The sequence below is a fragment of the Homalodisca vitripennis genome, chromosome 4 (assembly GCF_021130785.1).
Source record: "Homalodisca vitripennis isolate AUS2020 chromosome 4, UT_GWSS_2.1, whole genome shotgun sequence".
Taxonomy (NCBI): domain Eukaryota; kingdom Metazoa; phylum Arthropoda; class Insecta; order Hemiptera; family Cicadellidae; genus Homalodisca; species Homalodisca vitripennis.
Genome location: NC_060210.1, coordinates 171,116,224 through 171,131,356, shown reverse-complemented (window position 1 = coordinate 171,131,356; position 15,133 = coordinate 171,116,224). Strand labels below are relative to the sequence as shown.

Below are 15,133 nucleotides of genomic sequence, written 5' to 3'. Positions count from 1 at the left end.
AAAATTCTATTCGCGTGACGAGTTTCGCACGGTTACAAAATTGTCAAACGAACAGTTAAAAAACACAAGATGATATGCATAACTACACACATGTACACCTGACTCATGGTAAATATACTAAAATTTCGCCTAGACGGTTCATCAAAGTTTAAAGTATAGTGAAAGACAGAATGGCCCGTACCATTACCCTCAGCTCGGTCGTACCATTACCAGATCGAAATATAATGTCGATAACACTTCATACATGAATTAGCGTTTGTTGTTTTTAAAATGTTCAAGACCATAGGGAAGGATTTAATGTTGGATTATATATTATGTGAACTGTTTTATTGAATTATTAAATACACATTAAATATTAAAACGTACAAGAAACCAGATTTATTATCTAAAATAGTTCAACTTACTATAATTTACAGTAATAGCCATAATAAAATATCAGATGATTAATACAATTCCAATTGATTTGCCAGTACATAACACTCCTTCCCAGCGTACAATAGTCCTTCAGATATAACGGGGAGATCAACGTGTTCGAACATGATTAGGGCGTTTTACACTTTTGTTCGAGGAGATATTAGGCTGAACCTATCTACAAGGGCCATTATTGTCTAACCTGATTATGTGATTCTGGCTTGTATGGTTGAATCGGGTGAGGAATAAAAAAGTCAGTGTTTTAGTGAGGTTTGAGTTGATCAACATACATGACGTCGTATTTCTGTTTCATCTTTAGTCATAAGACGGTAGCTTAATGGTCCAGTCACACAAGAGATTCTAGTAAGAATCCATCTTGGCCTCCGTTGGTTATGGTATTTCGCAAAATCACAGTCATTATCTTCAAATTATCGTTGTGGCGAGCTTGAGTAATTGTGAAACGCCTTAGATATGCTACTTTTTTCTTTTTTTATCAGGGTAGTAATCAGGATGAATCCCATTAAATATTGCTCTAATTCGCCTGTCATAAAGTAGTTTACTTCGAGGCATATTTGTCGAGCAATGAGGTGTCATATGGGACGAAAGTAAACACTGAGCTAACCTCTTTTTCAAATCACCATTTATTACTCGTCACAAATAATCTAAGATTCTTGTTGTGTGAACCATTCGTTTTGCCTGATAATTTGACGATGAATGGTATGGAGCAACTAAGATATGACGGAGGCCATTGTTGGTAGCAAAAGATCTGAATTGTTTTACTATCTTTATGTCTTCTATGTCAAGTTTTGGCCACAAAAAATAACTTCATGCTAATGGGGTTATTGACGGTTCGAACAATACCGTCATCCCCCATGTGAAAAAGTATCAAAACTTGCTGTCTCAGTGAAGCTGTAGTGATATCCTAGTTCCACAGAGTAAATATTGTTTGTAACAAGAAATAGTACGTTGAAGTGAAGTGAAAGTTGTTAAACTTGGATTAGAGTTATGATTTAGCCAACCATGTAAAGTCCAAAGAATTTTGTTGATAGAAGAGTGTCCTTTTTCCTTTCCTTTGCAACTATATCAGCAGTTATATAGACATATTCATCCGATTCAGTGGAGAAAATATCATTTAAGACTTCATTTATCTCTTGGTTTGCAGTATTTAAGAGACATAGAAGACGAGTTAACCTCTCTGTATTTTGAATAGAAATTCCAGGTCTGTATACTAGATCAAAGTCATATCCGTTTAAAACGGGAGGTTTCAGTGAATCAAACGAGGTTACGCCTGATAATCATGTGAGGTGTTAGGCGTTTGTTTACCCACAGTGAAAAGACTCAAATCGCCAGTATTAAATATTAAAATAAAGTTCCACCCTCATCGCTAATATTAAATATTAAAACTTATAAGAAACCAGATTTATTCTCTAAAATAGTTCAACTATAACTTACAATAGTCATGATCATAACAAAACACATCAAATTGTTCATTAATACAATTCAAGCTGATCTATTTTCCAGTACGTAACACTATGACAAGACCAAAAGTAAAAAGACAATTATGATGCTTAAGTGAAAACATACAAGTGATGTACATATACATTAACATACATTATACACTAATAATTACGATTACATTGATACATTTTTTAGTAGGATCTAACGTAGCAATCCACCAACATAAACGATTAAAATTGCACATGTTATTTTTATGAAAAACATATATAATCTATGTTTATTATTGTATTCATTGCTATCTAACTCTTTTGCAATATTGCGGTGTTATAGAAGCATCTGTAGAGCAAGGGTTCAGATATATTTGCAGTATTTTCTTACTTGTGTATACTTACTAAGATATAATTAGTTATAGTGCAACAATGATGTATCCTTATGTTAGGTTTAGGCTATTCATGTATGTTTCACAATAAACTAAACAGGTTATGTATGAATAATTAATAGATTTTTTCAAACAATGAAACACCAGGGGTACATGTTCGTTCCATCAGATTTTGGGGAAGAACATGTAAAGTACTGCTACTTATTTTTGTGAATTAATTAATTATTGACTTACATTGTTGAGAATTAAGGATTTATTTGTGAAAAGCACAATAATAACTTAATAAATAAACTGTTGCTGGAAATCAAATTTATACTTTGCAGTAATTTGTCTATAGTATGGTATTAGATTACTGAAAATATTTACAGGTTGCATCCCTGCTGAGTCAAGACTGCAGAATTTGAATAGGTTTCTCCCACACCAAATAAAACATGTACGAGTATATTTGATTATTTTTGAAAACATCGCAGCTTAAATAGCTATGTACATTTCAGGTGGATCTTCTCCGGTTGTAGAATTCGCCTATGTGATAACGGTGGTTTCATTTACTGAGGGAATATTTGGACTTACAAGTACACTTTTTGACTTTACCTACAGCATTTTGTAAAATGATCTTATAATTACAATAACAGCGAAATAAAATGTAAAAAAATTATAGATAACTATTGAATACAGTTAATTTGGTTTCCTCTCACCTACTTAGCCAATTCTAAAATCAACTAGTCACCCAACAAACCTTCATTGCTCAGTAAAAACGTCGTTTTGACCTTCTTTGCGACTAAAACATCTAGTTGTAAAACAAGTCTATATATCGTATACTTCTTCATTTTCAAAACCACCAAACATGGGGAAGATAATTATTTAAACTTTCACATTGCTCTAGGTCATCCTCGTCATTGCGTCCTATGTGAATTTGTACTATATGTCTTACGAGACATTTCTATTTCCCTGAAACTAATACAGTAGCCGCTATTTGTCTAATCACAATTGTATGTGCAGTAATTTCTTCTATACCAGACAGAATAAGTGTTAGAATATTGCAGACATTTTATTCTTGACTCCTCTGGTTTGTAAGAGACATTGTTGATGTATGAGACATGATGTTTTATTTTAATTTGCGTAATATGTCGACTGAATGATATTTTAGGCAACAAAACTGGCTATGTAATACTTAAATCTTAATATTCCTTTTGCCAATTTCAATGACTTCCATTTCACAATGTATTGCATAATACTGCAGTTTCATAATTGCAGATACTGCGTGCACGAAATGCGTGCAAAGTTGTAAAATTATAGTTTCTCTTTAAAAGAACTTTTATAAATCAATAGCACAGGGATTTTGAATAATGTGATGAGAACAAAGAAATTTCTGTTCTTTCTAATAGTCAATTTCCTGCAGGGATGTGCAGCTATTCACAGCGCACAATGCCAGGTAATTAGGGAAACGCATGTCCAAACAAGCCCGCCCAGTTGTTGTAAACAGTCTCTTTCCTAAGCATCGGCCACTATGCGAATTTAACTTTGTTACAGAATATATTATCGTGTTTCATGTTTACACGAAGTTATAAAAGATATAATCAGTATACATTTACAGGATGATTCAAAAATAGAATGCCAAATTTCATGAAATAGTAAACTCATTTCCTATGAATACACTTCCTAAAACGTTATTTTATGTTGGTGTGTATGTTTTACATTGTAGTGCTATCATTGAAAGTACAAAGTCGAGATTTTTAACATAAATTACTAAAAAATTAATTATTACTTGTACAACAAAGACTGGACTGTGGTATTCTGTTAAAAAACGTTGATGTAAAAGTCAACCAAAATCTAACACTTTATAAATTTTAAAAGAGTAGTACAAGTTATTCTAAAACTAACAGCGTATAATTTATTATAATCGTTAAATTAAAATTAAAATTAAAAGTTACGTCATTTTTCTCGCATCAGTTAAATAACCAAAAATTCATTTTCTACAATAGGCCATCCGTCTGAATAAACGCATTAAATCAATTAAATCACAAAAAAGATGTTACTGAAAAAAGATTACTAAAAAAGATTTTTAGTTAATTTTTTCCTTGGCATTAATTTAAGTTCAACTGTTTATTTAAACAGACGCCGAAAAAATAGCTGTTTGTGTATAACAGCGAATCGTACCTTGACAAGAATCATAAATACATTGAAATTGAATATCATCGAATGAAATGTCCACAACACATCACAACTTTTTTTTTCTTCTCTAATTGTTAGCTCTAGGCTAGTAGGCTTCGGGAAATCCCACGCCGCCTCAATGTACTATTTGTTTCTTGACGTAGGAGTCTTGTAAGGATCTAGACAACTAATCATATCAAAAATTGGCTGTTTTAACAATCAGCTGAGGATATAAAACAATCGAGAGTAAGGAAGAGAATTTATTTATGCTCAATAATGTTCAGTACACAGACTTCTGACTAGGTACTTGTCTTCTTGGTAGCCAGTAACAATTCAAGCCACATACATACAAATCGTCACATTTACGTGACGAGATATTTAAAAATAAAGAAATCTAATTTAAGTTAACTGTTGCAGAATAAAGTTTTCACCTTCACAAATTAAAATGTTATGATACAATGATACATTTTTACAAAGGATAAATGAGTATACAATTGATTGATGATGGAATTAATGCATTGTTAAAATAATATAAAAAAAGTATTAATTATTAATAATGTTAATAAAAGAGTACAAAGTTACTTAATATACATTTCATAATGATTTTTTTTAACTAAAGACCAAATGATATACGAAATACTGTATGACAGACTATGGTGTTTATAGAATTTTATCATAAATTGGGAAGGAATAATATTTGTACTGCAATGTCTTTTTAACATTTTCTAGATTTTCTGTTTTCTTATTATTGTAATAGATTTTAATAACCATAATAAAAATATCTAACAAACACGCTAATGCTGTTAACCACAAAAAAAAATATTAAAAAACATGTAACAGTGTAATGTCTGGCCGGTGCCTACAAAAATCCTGATTAGTATTTTATTTTTATTTTTCAAATCCTTCGAGGGCTTTCATTGCTGGAGTATATAATCTAATTATAGGTATTAATTCAACCTTACTACATTAGTTTAAATATTTAAAAAAAAGGTAAGCGACAATAATGAGTCATTATTGATCAATATGGTACGAATATATCAACACATTTCTTCATCTTGACGCACAGTTGGTACTGAAAATAGGGAAACTTTTTTAGCACCTTTTCCTCAAGTGCACTGATCTCATCCCTTATGGCGCTAATTCTAGTTCAAGAAAGACATTTAGGATGAAAAAGTAACATGATCAAAAAGCGACATTGCTGACAACCGTTTATACATTTATACAACACGGGGGCTGATGCTTTTGATACAACTGCAAGTTCCCTCTCCCATTCAACGTGGCCGTTTTCATCAATGGGCAGAATGGTTTTACCGACGGGTGTTAAAGCTTTTGGCAGTGCAGAGAGACAAACGAGAGCAGGAGCGATAAAGTTAAATGCTATGCCATCTTAAGTGAAATTTTTTAATCATTTGGGGGCTAACCAAATTCAGAAGTAATGCAACATAAAAAGTTGAAGTTATTGTGTGTAAATAATATTCTTATATGTCTGAACGCAGAGATAAAAAACTAAATTTTAAACTCCCGTTATTGTAGATCTACTGTTTAGTTTGTGGCTAACTTTCAAATTCGGGCATCTAAACCTTTTGATCCCATTGTAATAGCAGTGTCTGTTTATTGGGGCGCCAGCGTGACAATGACCATTAGCTTATTGTTACAATTAGCTTAATTCCTCTCAATTACCATGCGCCACTTGCCTTGTAATTATGTACTATTAAGTTATAAACTGAAATATGAGTAAGATGAAAACATTTAGTGGTGCCGAATTCCCACAATCATACAGCTCAAAACCAAGATCAACAGAAAAGTTAATTTGTTAAGAGCCACCCTTGGTGCAGCTTGTCGCAACCTTTTCTCAACAACAACTAGATAATATATTGTAGTAAAGTTATGTTTATGTTTCTTCAGCGTAGGCTAATTACACTATAACATTTACAACAAACCTTTATCTAATTAAATATGAAACCTATAGGTTACGTTTAAAATATTAAAAGAGATTACAGCAAATTATGTTTCTTTTATATAACGTTTTCATTTTAGGATAAGCAGAAAAATAAAATTCTTCTGGTTTGTAATGACTAGTATAAGATTTAGAACCAGATTGACTTCACACAACGTAGCTATGGTGGGAAGAGTGGATTCAATGTGAATGTTGAGTTTAGTTTCAGTTCAACTTCTTAATGCAGGGGCCAGTTCCAGGAGACAAGTCTTTGATAGCGTCAGATTCCAGACGCTGCACTAAGAGGAAAGTGAACTATACCTAAACTCAACATTCACATTGAATAAACCCTTCCCACCATAGCTACGTTATACGTACAAAACTCGGTTGCTCCAGCGTCCTTAGAGATCGTGTCAGAACATCGTAGTGCACTCAAATGTGCACCTATGAGACAATTAGAATACCTCTCCATCTAGATTACACTTTTTTTAATATTTAGTAGTTTGGGTGCCTCTGATGTCGAAACGATGTAAAGACTTCATTTTGAGCTTCTTCGTCCTTGTCTTTTTTTGGGTCGCTTCAGACGAACACGACTCCAGATTAGAGGAGTCAATTTTATGTGACACCGTCAGATTCCAGACGCTGCACTAAGAGAGAAATGAACTGGAGCTAAACTCAACATTCACAGATTTACTTATTGACGTTAACGAAAACCAGTAGCTTCGGAAAATTAGCGGTAAAGTTAAATTTTGTCAATAACCATACTATCACTTCCGAAAAAAAAAAAAAACTAAAAATATCTAGCAGCGGAATCTTTAATTTACATAGCTTCGCTTCCCTCATTTTAAACCAAAACAGCCTCATAATCAGCAGTGTTAACTACTTTTCTCCCAACAAAGCCCATCTTAAAGCAAATGAACCATAAACAATGTTATAACTCTTATTTTAAAGTTATAACTCTTATTACCTACAAACACCTTCGCAAGGCACAATACAGAAGTGGTTAAGGAAAACAGGATAATGAATCCATAATTATTGCACTTGGAACATTATTTTTATAATGATGTACAGTCAGTGAAGCGCTGTTTCTGGTATGAGCATCACGATTCAACACCTTGAGGACAAAAACGATGTTGCAGTTGCTCATCCACACTTACCTTGTGATTCATAACAGCCTAAGAAGCTTTTCTCACATTAGTAAAATTATTTGAGTTTGCCCTAATTGTATTACCATATTAACACACACCGCTGGTTAATCACAGGTCCTGGTAAGTAGTTTTAAGAAACGAGACGAGAATGCGAGAGTGCCATACCGGTATCGAAGCCAAATACAGGGAAATTTCTTGATGTTGAAGTTTTTTTTCTAATGGGTATAACTCTTGGACTAATTAGAAGTGACGTAAAATTGCTCAAAATGTCTAGATGTGTTATATTGTTAGGTGTAACCCATTCCCAACTGACTTCATAGAAAAGAAAGTTGTAAATCACATCTCCAATATTTTTATAATCAAAGCTATTTGCACCTTTCTATCATAATGGTATAAATATGGCTTGTAATACAATATCTTCTTGACGTTCTTCATAATCTCTGGTTTTTTTCATCCTCCCCAATTTGAAAAGAATGCTATAGTATCAGGAAGTAGCTCCACTTTAAATGTTGGTGAATTATCATCTAGAAGCCGATGACGTTATATTTTCACTCGTGAAGGAAAAATACCTTCCGTAGCATTGGTATGTGTTCTGTGAAAACTCCGGAGGAATCTATTCGACTGTTAATAACCGTAATGTTGGTAAAATTGACGTTAAGAAGTTTGTAACAATTGGAGTGTATAATGCAGACATAACAAGGAAGGCTCGAAGCACATCACATTCTGCAAAACTTCCATCACTTCCTGCTCCAATAACTAAAGTTAGTTTGCTGCGGCATATGGAATTGCTGTGCAGCGAAAGGAACTGGTTAGATTGGGCTGGAACTATGCAAGCGAATTATTAAAAATCTGGTAATTCACTTTCAGATGTATCTTCTATATGGCCACTGGTTTGAGACAGGGGATTGACCTTTGAAGTTGCCATCGAAAAATATAAGGTGGTGTTGACAACAAGAGGGCAGGACAAAGAAATTGGAGACCAAGCAAATTGCAGGCTTATGCAAGACAATAGAGCAGTCAAAATTTCAGTTGTGCTCCATTTTAATCTATGAATATGCGGGAAAGCAGTAATATAACAATTTATACTCTGTCCGCAGACCCTGGCCGTGGCACCTGAAGGATAACGAATCTTCTCGCACGCGCACCCACAGTCATCATCATCGGGCTATCTTGTTTCCAACTAACATTCATCATATTGATTAGTTCTTATATTAGAAATAGATTAAAATTAATTCAACTACTTTTAATAATGTGATATTCTTGCAGTAGGTTAGGGTAGTATGGTTTATTGAATGCACCATTATTGAGCGCATAAGAAAGTACCTAGATAATTGAAAGTATCTAACGGTCTTAAAATAATAAATATCTTAAAATTAGAAGTACTTTCAGAGCTCTCATGTTGAGCCAAATAATTGATGCGAAACCCATCAATGTCACTGGAAACATCACTAAAATATACATATTATATAAAAGAGTACAGTGATTAATGAATTATTTCACAGTATTGCTTGTTTCATTGCTGAGATGAGTACACCCAGTTAGATAAATCGTTGAAACGAGCCTCCGTGCACCATACTGCGCCGGTTGAGTTAATAAGTGAGGCGGCATTCAACAAAAGATCCTACGCTCGGCTTGGACAATTGAACAATTGTAGTACTAAAAGCAACTATCATCATTATCATAACAGTCGGTGTGTTTCGAAAGACTAATTCTTTACCTGCCTGCCACACGATCCTTGAGTGATAAAGTACAGCTTATAAACGATTATCAAGACAATTTGAATAGTGTTACTACCTCGTAGTTTTATTACCTACTGCAATACCAAACTGGACGTTAATCGTTGCGACAGAACTGTACTAGATTATAGTACAGAATCGACAGTAACACAAGTCGTTAGACTGTACATTCCTACCAGAGTCATCATCACTCCTTATACTCAAGCCTTATCACAATTTTTACAAAAGAAAATTGTATTGTGACGTATACCAGAGAAAATATTTGATATCGAATTTGATCCCAACCCTCTGTGCTATGTTGGCGTGTGTATTAAACCACTTTTTCTGGCAAGACTCACATTCTTCAATACCGCTGTTTAATTATCTATAACTGAAAACTTTAACCATGACGTTTTCATTTCTCATTATTTTATTTGTTTCGTCCTTAAAATACTATTATTTTTAGAAACATGAAATTCAAACCCAACTAGTTAGGACTATAAGGGGAACATACAAATCACACTTTATTAACTTTTCATATTTTACTCCCAATCACTCAGACCCGTATCCTGTTTTTGCGATTTTCGTCAAACACTGTTGTTCCGCTAAATAATATGTTTTCTCTCAACAGATTTACTTACGTAACTGTAAACTGTTCTCAAATGTTTTTAAACTGTAATTCTGACAGTAAAGTATTAAAAAGACATTATACTAAATCCAAATATACACAGAACATTGAGCAACTCACGTCGCAAGTTTACATACGGTTGTGGTAGTAGTGGGTCGAACTGAGTCCGTGACACCAAAATATGCACAGGTCGGAGTTTTGTAAAGTTGCTTTAATTGAGAAGAATTGCTAGTAGCGTAAAGTTGTCATTAACCGAAGCAGGAAGATGAGTTAATCAACACAATTGTGGATTCGTAGGTAGCACATTTGACTTTACTGCCTTCATGACAGTCGTATTTAATTCGTTACTCACGAGCATGTTTGTTATCAGCGTAGCTGTTTAAAAAGACTAACGGTTCATTAAGGGTTATGATGAAGTTATACTCAACACAAAATATCTTGAGATGTATTTGTAATATTGTAAACCTGTGTAGACAAAGTTGATCAGCTTAGTTTAAATTTCCTAAAAAAATAATTCTCATGGCACAATTATATTTTATATCGTAATAACGTGTTGTTACATTCATTATGTAGGTTTTTGTACTTATATTAACTAAAATGTACAACACTGAATCGGTTTAATTGTCATTTTGTATTAATTCCGTTTAAAGGCTAGTCCAACATCATTTTATACCTTTGCTGCTTGAACCGATTGCAATATAGTCAGTGTTAATTGAAAGAGAATCTTAAAATTCCAACCCTTATTAAGATTTGTAAACAATTACAGCTTTAATAGTAATAAACCATTTTGCTCCCATCAATTACACAATTATTATTGCTCTAAGAGTTGATAAAGTGATATTGTGAGGTCTTAGTCAAAAAGATGTTTTGGAAAATATACCTAGCGCTTAATATTGGCCGAGGTGCCTGGAATTGCTATAATGTAAGAATCCGGGATAATGCAGGTGTTTGTATAATATCATCACAGTTGCGTTCCTCGCTGGTCTTTTAAATTAGAAACAACTGAAATCTTACAAAATAATTATAGAAATGCCATGAACTGGAATCTCAGATGTATACACTTTGGTAGTTGCAATCTGGTGTAATTGAAACATATTTTGCAATAATTTCCAAATAGTTTTCCACAGTTTATTGTGTTACTCACAACCCAGAGTGTATCAATAAATTATTAAGCAGATATGAAAACAGATGTCAACTGATTGTCACGAAATTGCTGAAATATGTTGGCCTCTGAGAAAAGTTGCTATTCCACTCCACGTCTCCGCCTCAGTTCAATAACTACACGTTATTGGTAACAAGTTCAATACCAACTACTGTATAGCAACAAAAGTTATGAAATGTTCCATTGATAAATAATACGTTCATGTTACTCCATGGTTGCTCATTGAAAATGGGAGGTGCTTTCTTCAAATCGAGGCTCCGACCCGTTCTTAGAAATTGTCTTTTCACCTTAGGACATAAAAAGCGAATGTGTACGAGAATTAGAAGATCTCTTCCAGTGATGATTGGTAAGTAATTTTAAAAAGGTTTGCCCATTATCTCCTGTTAGACTTAGACGCAGATCTATTAGTACGAAGTTACAAATAATAGCCAGTTATATTTATTAAAAAGAAAACTCTGCGGATCTGTGAAAAACATTTAAAATAATTGTTAGTCGTAAAACTTATTTTGACGCATACTGTCGGTACATTGCAAAATCAAAGTGTTGGAAAAATACTCAATAATCACATTTTGTATGTGAAATTGATGAAGAATATTTCAAAATTAAGTATGAGTGTTGTGTTTATTAAAATAACACTAAGCAAGTTTTACTCGTACGTTCAGCTCCAAATCTACCACTGATATCAATGTTGATAGTACTTTGGATCTTAAAATGTTTGCCTCTGATTATTAGAAATAAAATGCACTTGAAACTAAAAATCACATGCCAGTATTTAACTAAGAAATGTTTACGCACCAGGTGAAGTAAGCGGAGAGGAATGGTATAGCACACGGGAGGAATTACCTGTATAGTCACAATTAGGGAAATGTATAATTCTTAAGCATGTAGAGGGATAGAGAGATATGGTTTCGGAGAAAATGTTGTCTATTTGATGTTGTGTTTTTGTAAGTAGGTGAATACAAGAATGTTGTATGTATCAGTTGATCAATTAACAATATTCAGTTATGAATTGAATTAAATATTTCTTCACGTCATTTTATGTAGAAATCCTAGAGAACTGCGATCAACAGATAAGCTAATAACAGCTACTCCACTATTGTTCTGTGGATACGTATCAGTGTAACCAGAGCGCGTTGTTTAACCCACAGAACTTGGTGATTTACAAATGCTGCGATATTGGAAATGTTTTATAAATTTGTGTTTTTTTTTTTTCAAGAAAGGAATTGTTTAAAATAAAAAATACATTCTTATTCTTCTACTTGAAGTTATTCAAGTTTCAACTGTAATTTTTATTTTTATTTATTGATCCGGCTTGTCTTCTTCTTTGTAAATTTTCGGCTATAAGTATTTTATTCAAATTTGAATTATTTGTCTTTTCTGCCATCGTTTGTAAATTGGTTGTTTAGCGTACACAAATATAATTTGATAAAAGCCACATTAATTGAATTATTTATGATAAAGTCCTTTTTTGGATAAAAAAATAAATTTCGTTTCTTTTTGGAGAGCGTAACTGCAGTTTTCACCTTCTTGTAACTTCACATCACGAAGCTCCTTCAATGAACATGATAATGCAATTTTAGATGTAATGATTGACAAATGTTTAACGTGGTTGTATCTGTACTGGATATAAAAGTACAGCATGTATATGTTCAGATTAACAGTATTTATTGTAACTTATCCATATCCTACAAAATACATTTTTCTAAGAATAAAAATTTGGGTTCTGCCTATGCGTAGGTACACACAAACCAAATCTGTCTTTATAACCGATAATCTTTAAAGTCAGTAACTTGTGTTTCATGACACAAATACACAACTCTAACGTAATCGTAGACAATAATTGGAAACTACTTTGACAAAGATAAATCTTGCTACAGAATATTATTTTCAAAAGCTTAATTTTCAGGAAACTACTTTGACAAAGATAAATCTTGCTACAGAATATTATTTTCAAAAGCTTAATTTTCAGGAAACTACTTTGACAAAGATAAATCTTGCTACAGAATATTATTTGCAAAAGCTTAATTTTTAAATATAATACCGCGCTTGGAAAAATCTAATTTAGGTTAACACTGACTAACAATTCGGTACAAGTTACACTGTATGTTTATGTAAAGTAAAATCTTGAATATCTAAGTTTTAGTACTCAATAGAAAATGTGATGAATGAGTCACACATATGCTATTTTAGCTTAATTTACGTCGGGTACTTATTGTGCAATTGCCTTGTGTAAAATATTTAAAGATCGTCGACAGCAACCACGTGACTGCTTTTACTTATTTTTATCCAAATAGACAAATCAATTATATGAAATTGATATTTTACATTTTAAATATTTGATTGACGGACCGAGTGCAAGATTATCTATTAATACTGAGAATTATAAACTAGATACCATAATAAAGTCATAATTAACTCATAAATACCTCCTTCGCTTTCGTAATCCATTGTAGCGGTGGCTCACAGAAAGCATTGGCTACTGAATTAGGTCGCCGCTGGCCATCCCATGCTATTATACTATTTAGATTGGTAGTTACGCCCTAGCTATTCAACCGACCACGCTCGCCGCGACCCTGCGTCTTCAGTCCGTCCCACTCCACCACTAGGACATAACTATTACAATACTTCCCATCCATCATCTCATTTTCAATTAAACACAGTTCATCCGCCAGTTTCTTTTATTACCGTACCTTAAAAATTTAGTAAATAATAAATCCCATAATATATTATTAACGTATTCATTCTTTTAATTGATAATTGTATCATTATCAACTTTGTCATTTATTACACTTTTAATCAATCTTCAGACACGTGTTTAATTTTTGTGCAAATCAAACCTGCGCACAGGCTTCTGCCAATGTACCTCTATCTGTTTTAATATTGTTATGTATTACTGTAATAAATAGCATAATTTCGTTGTAATGTTATGATTTATTTTTATAATATGTGATTATTTGATTTTTTTGTTATGTAAAAGGTCAATAGTATTGTAATTATATTTCTATCTGGAAATCAATTTATTTTTAATTCATTCGTTAACTTAAGGGATGAGATATTGTACTCTTTCCTAAAAGTGCCTTTGATGTGAACAACAGGCTAATATTACATTTGTATACATCTGTTAATAACCCACCTAGATGTATGCACGGACCTAATCACTGGCTGTGGAAGCACCTAGTGGAAGGCTATATGGATCATCAAAGTGTTAAATTACGTCTGGATTCTGCCTTTATTAACTGAGTTTATACTAAAATCACAAAATACTTGTGTATTCTCAGCACAAAAATCTTTACAAACAAAATGTCTAATTCCATTCATTCATTTTTATTTTTAATGTCAGGAGCCATTCTCTGTTGACTTCTACTCCAGAGATGAGTGGAAATCGCAAGATAACATCCCAACAATAAGAAAGAGCTTTGTCTGGTACACGGACGGCTCGCTTATTAAGGGCAGAACTGGATATGGAGTGTTTAGTCAATCCCCTAGAACTGCCCTTTGCGGCAGTTTGGGACGGAACTGCTCCATATTTCAAGCCGAAATCTATGGTATCCTGGTCTGTGCCAACCTAGGCCTTACCAGAGGGTACCAAGGAAAGAACATCTGTATAATGTCAGACAGTCAGGCAGCTCTTAAAGCTCTTGACTCCAACAGCATTACATCCAAGCTTGTGTGGGAGTGCTTTAACACTCTCTGCAAACTTGGATCACGCAACTTTGTGCGTCTTGGTTGGGTACCGGGCCACACAGGCATAGGTGGCAACGAATGCGCCGACAGGCTTGCCAAAAGCGGAGCAAGCATGCCATACACCGGTCCAGAACCGAGTTGTGGTATAAGCAAGTCAGCCGCTTACCAAAGTATAAACAAATGGTCCAGGAAGACACACCGCTTGCGGTGGCAGAGTCACCAAGGACAAGCACTCGGCAAAAGACTGCTTGCTGATTCTAGCTCCGGCTTCACCAGATGGCTGATGGGGCTGGGCAGGGATCGGGTTAAGCAAGTGATTGCCTTGATCACTGGACACGGCCACTTCAGGAAACACCTAAACACTCTAGGTTTACGAAATGAGGACTCGGAGTGTAGACTCTGCAATAAGTCTGAAGAGACTGCACATAATACTGGACTGTGAGAGACTGGGAGCAAGGAGA

General features: G+C 33.8%; 1 protein-coding gene across 3 annotated transcripts in view; it reads right to left on the bottom strand.

The window, feature by feature from the left end:
• The window catches only part of LOC124360614 (sodium/potassium/calcium exchanger 4), a 52,742-nt gene extending 39,171 nt beyond the window's left edge, over window positions 1-13,571 (bottom strand). For 2 of the 3 annotated variants that reach the window (XM_046814368.1, XM_046814369.1), the window contains exon 1: window positions 13,415-13,571. In XM_046814368.1, the coding sequence (XP_046670324.1) occupies window positions 13,415-13,436 (22 nt within the window). In that variant the 5' untranslated portion in view covers window positions 13,437-13,571. Of the gene's footprint in view, window positions 1-9,946; window positions 10,075-13,414 lie in introns of those variants that run through there. The other variant, XM_046814370.1, reaches the window with a different exon arrangement.
• Between the last annotated feature and the right edge of the window lie 1,562 nt (window positions 13,572-15,133).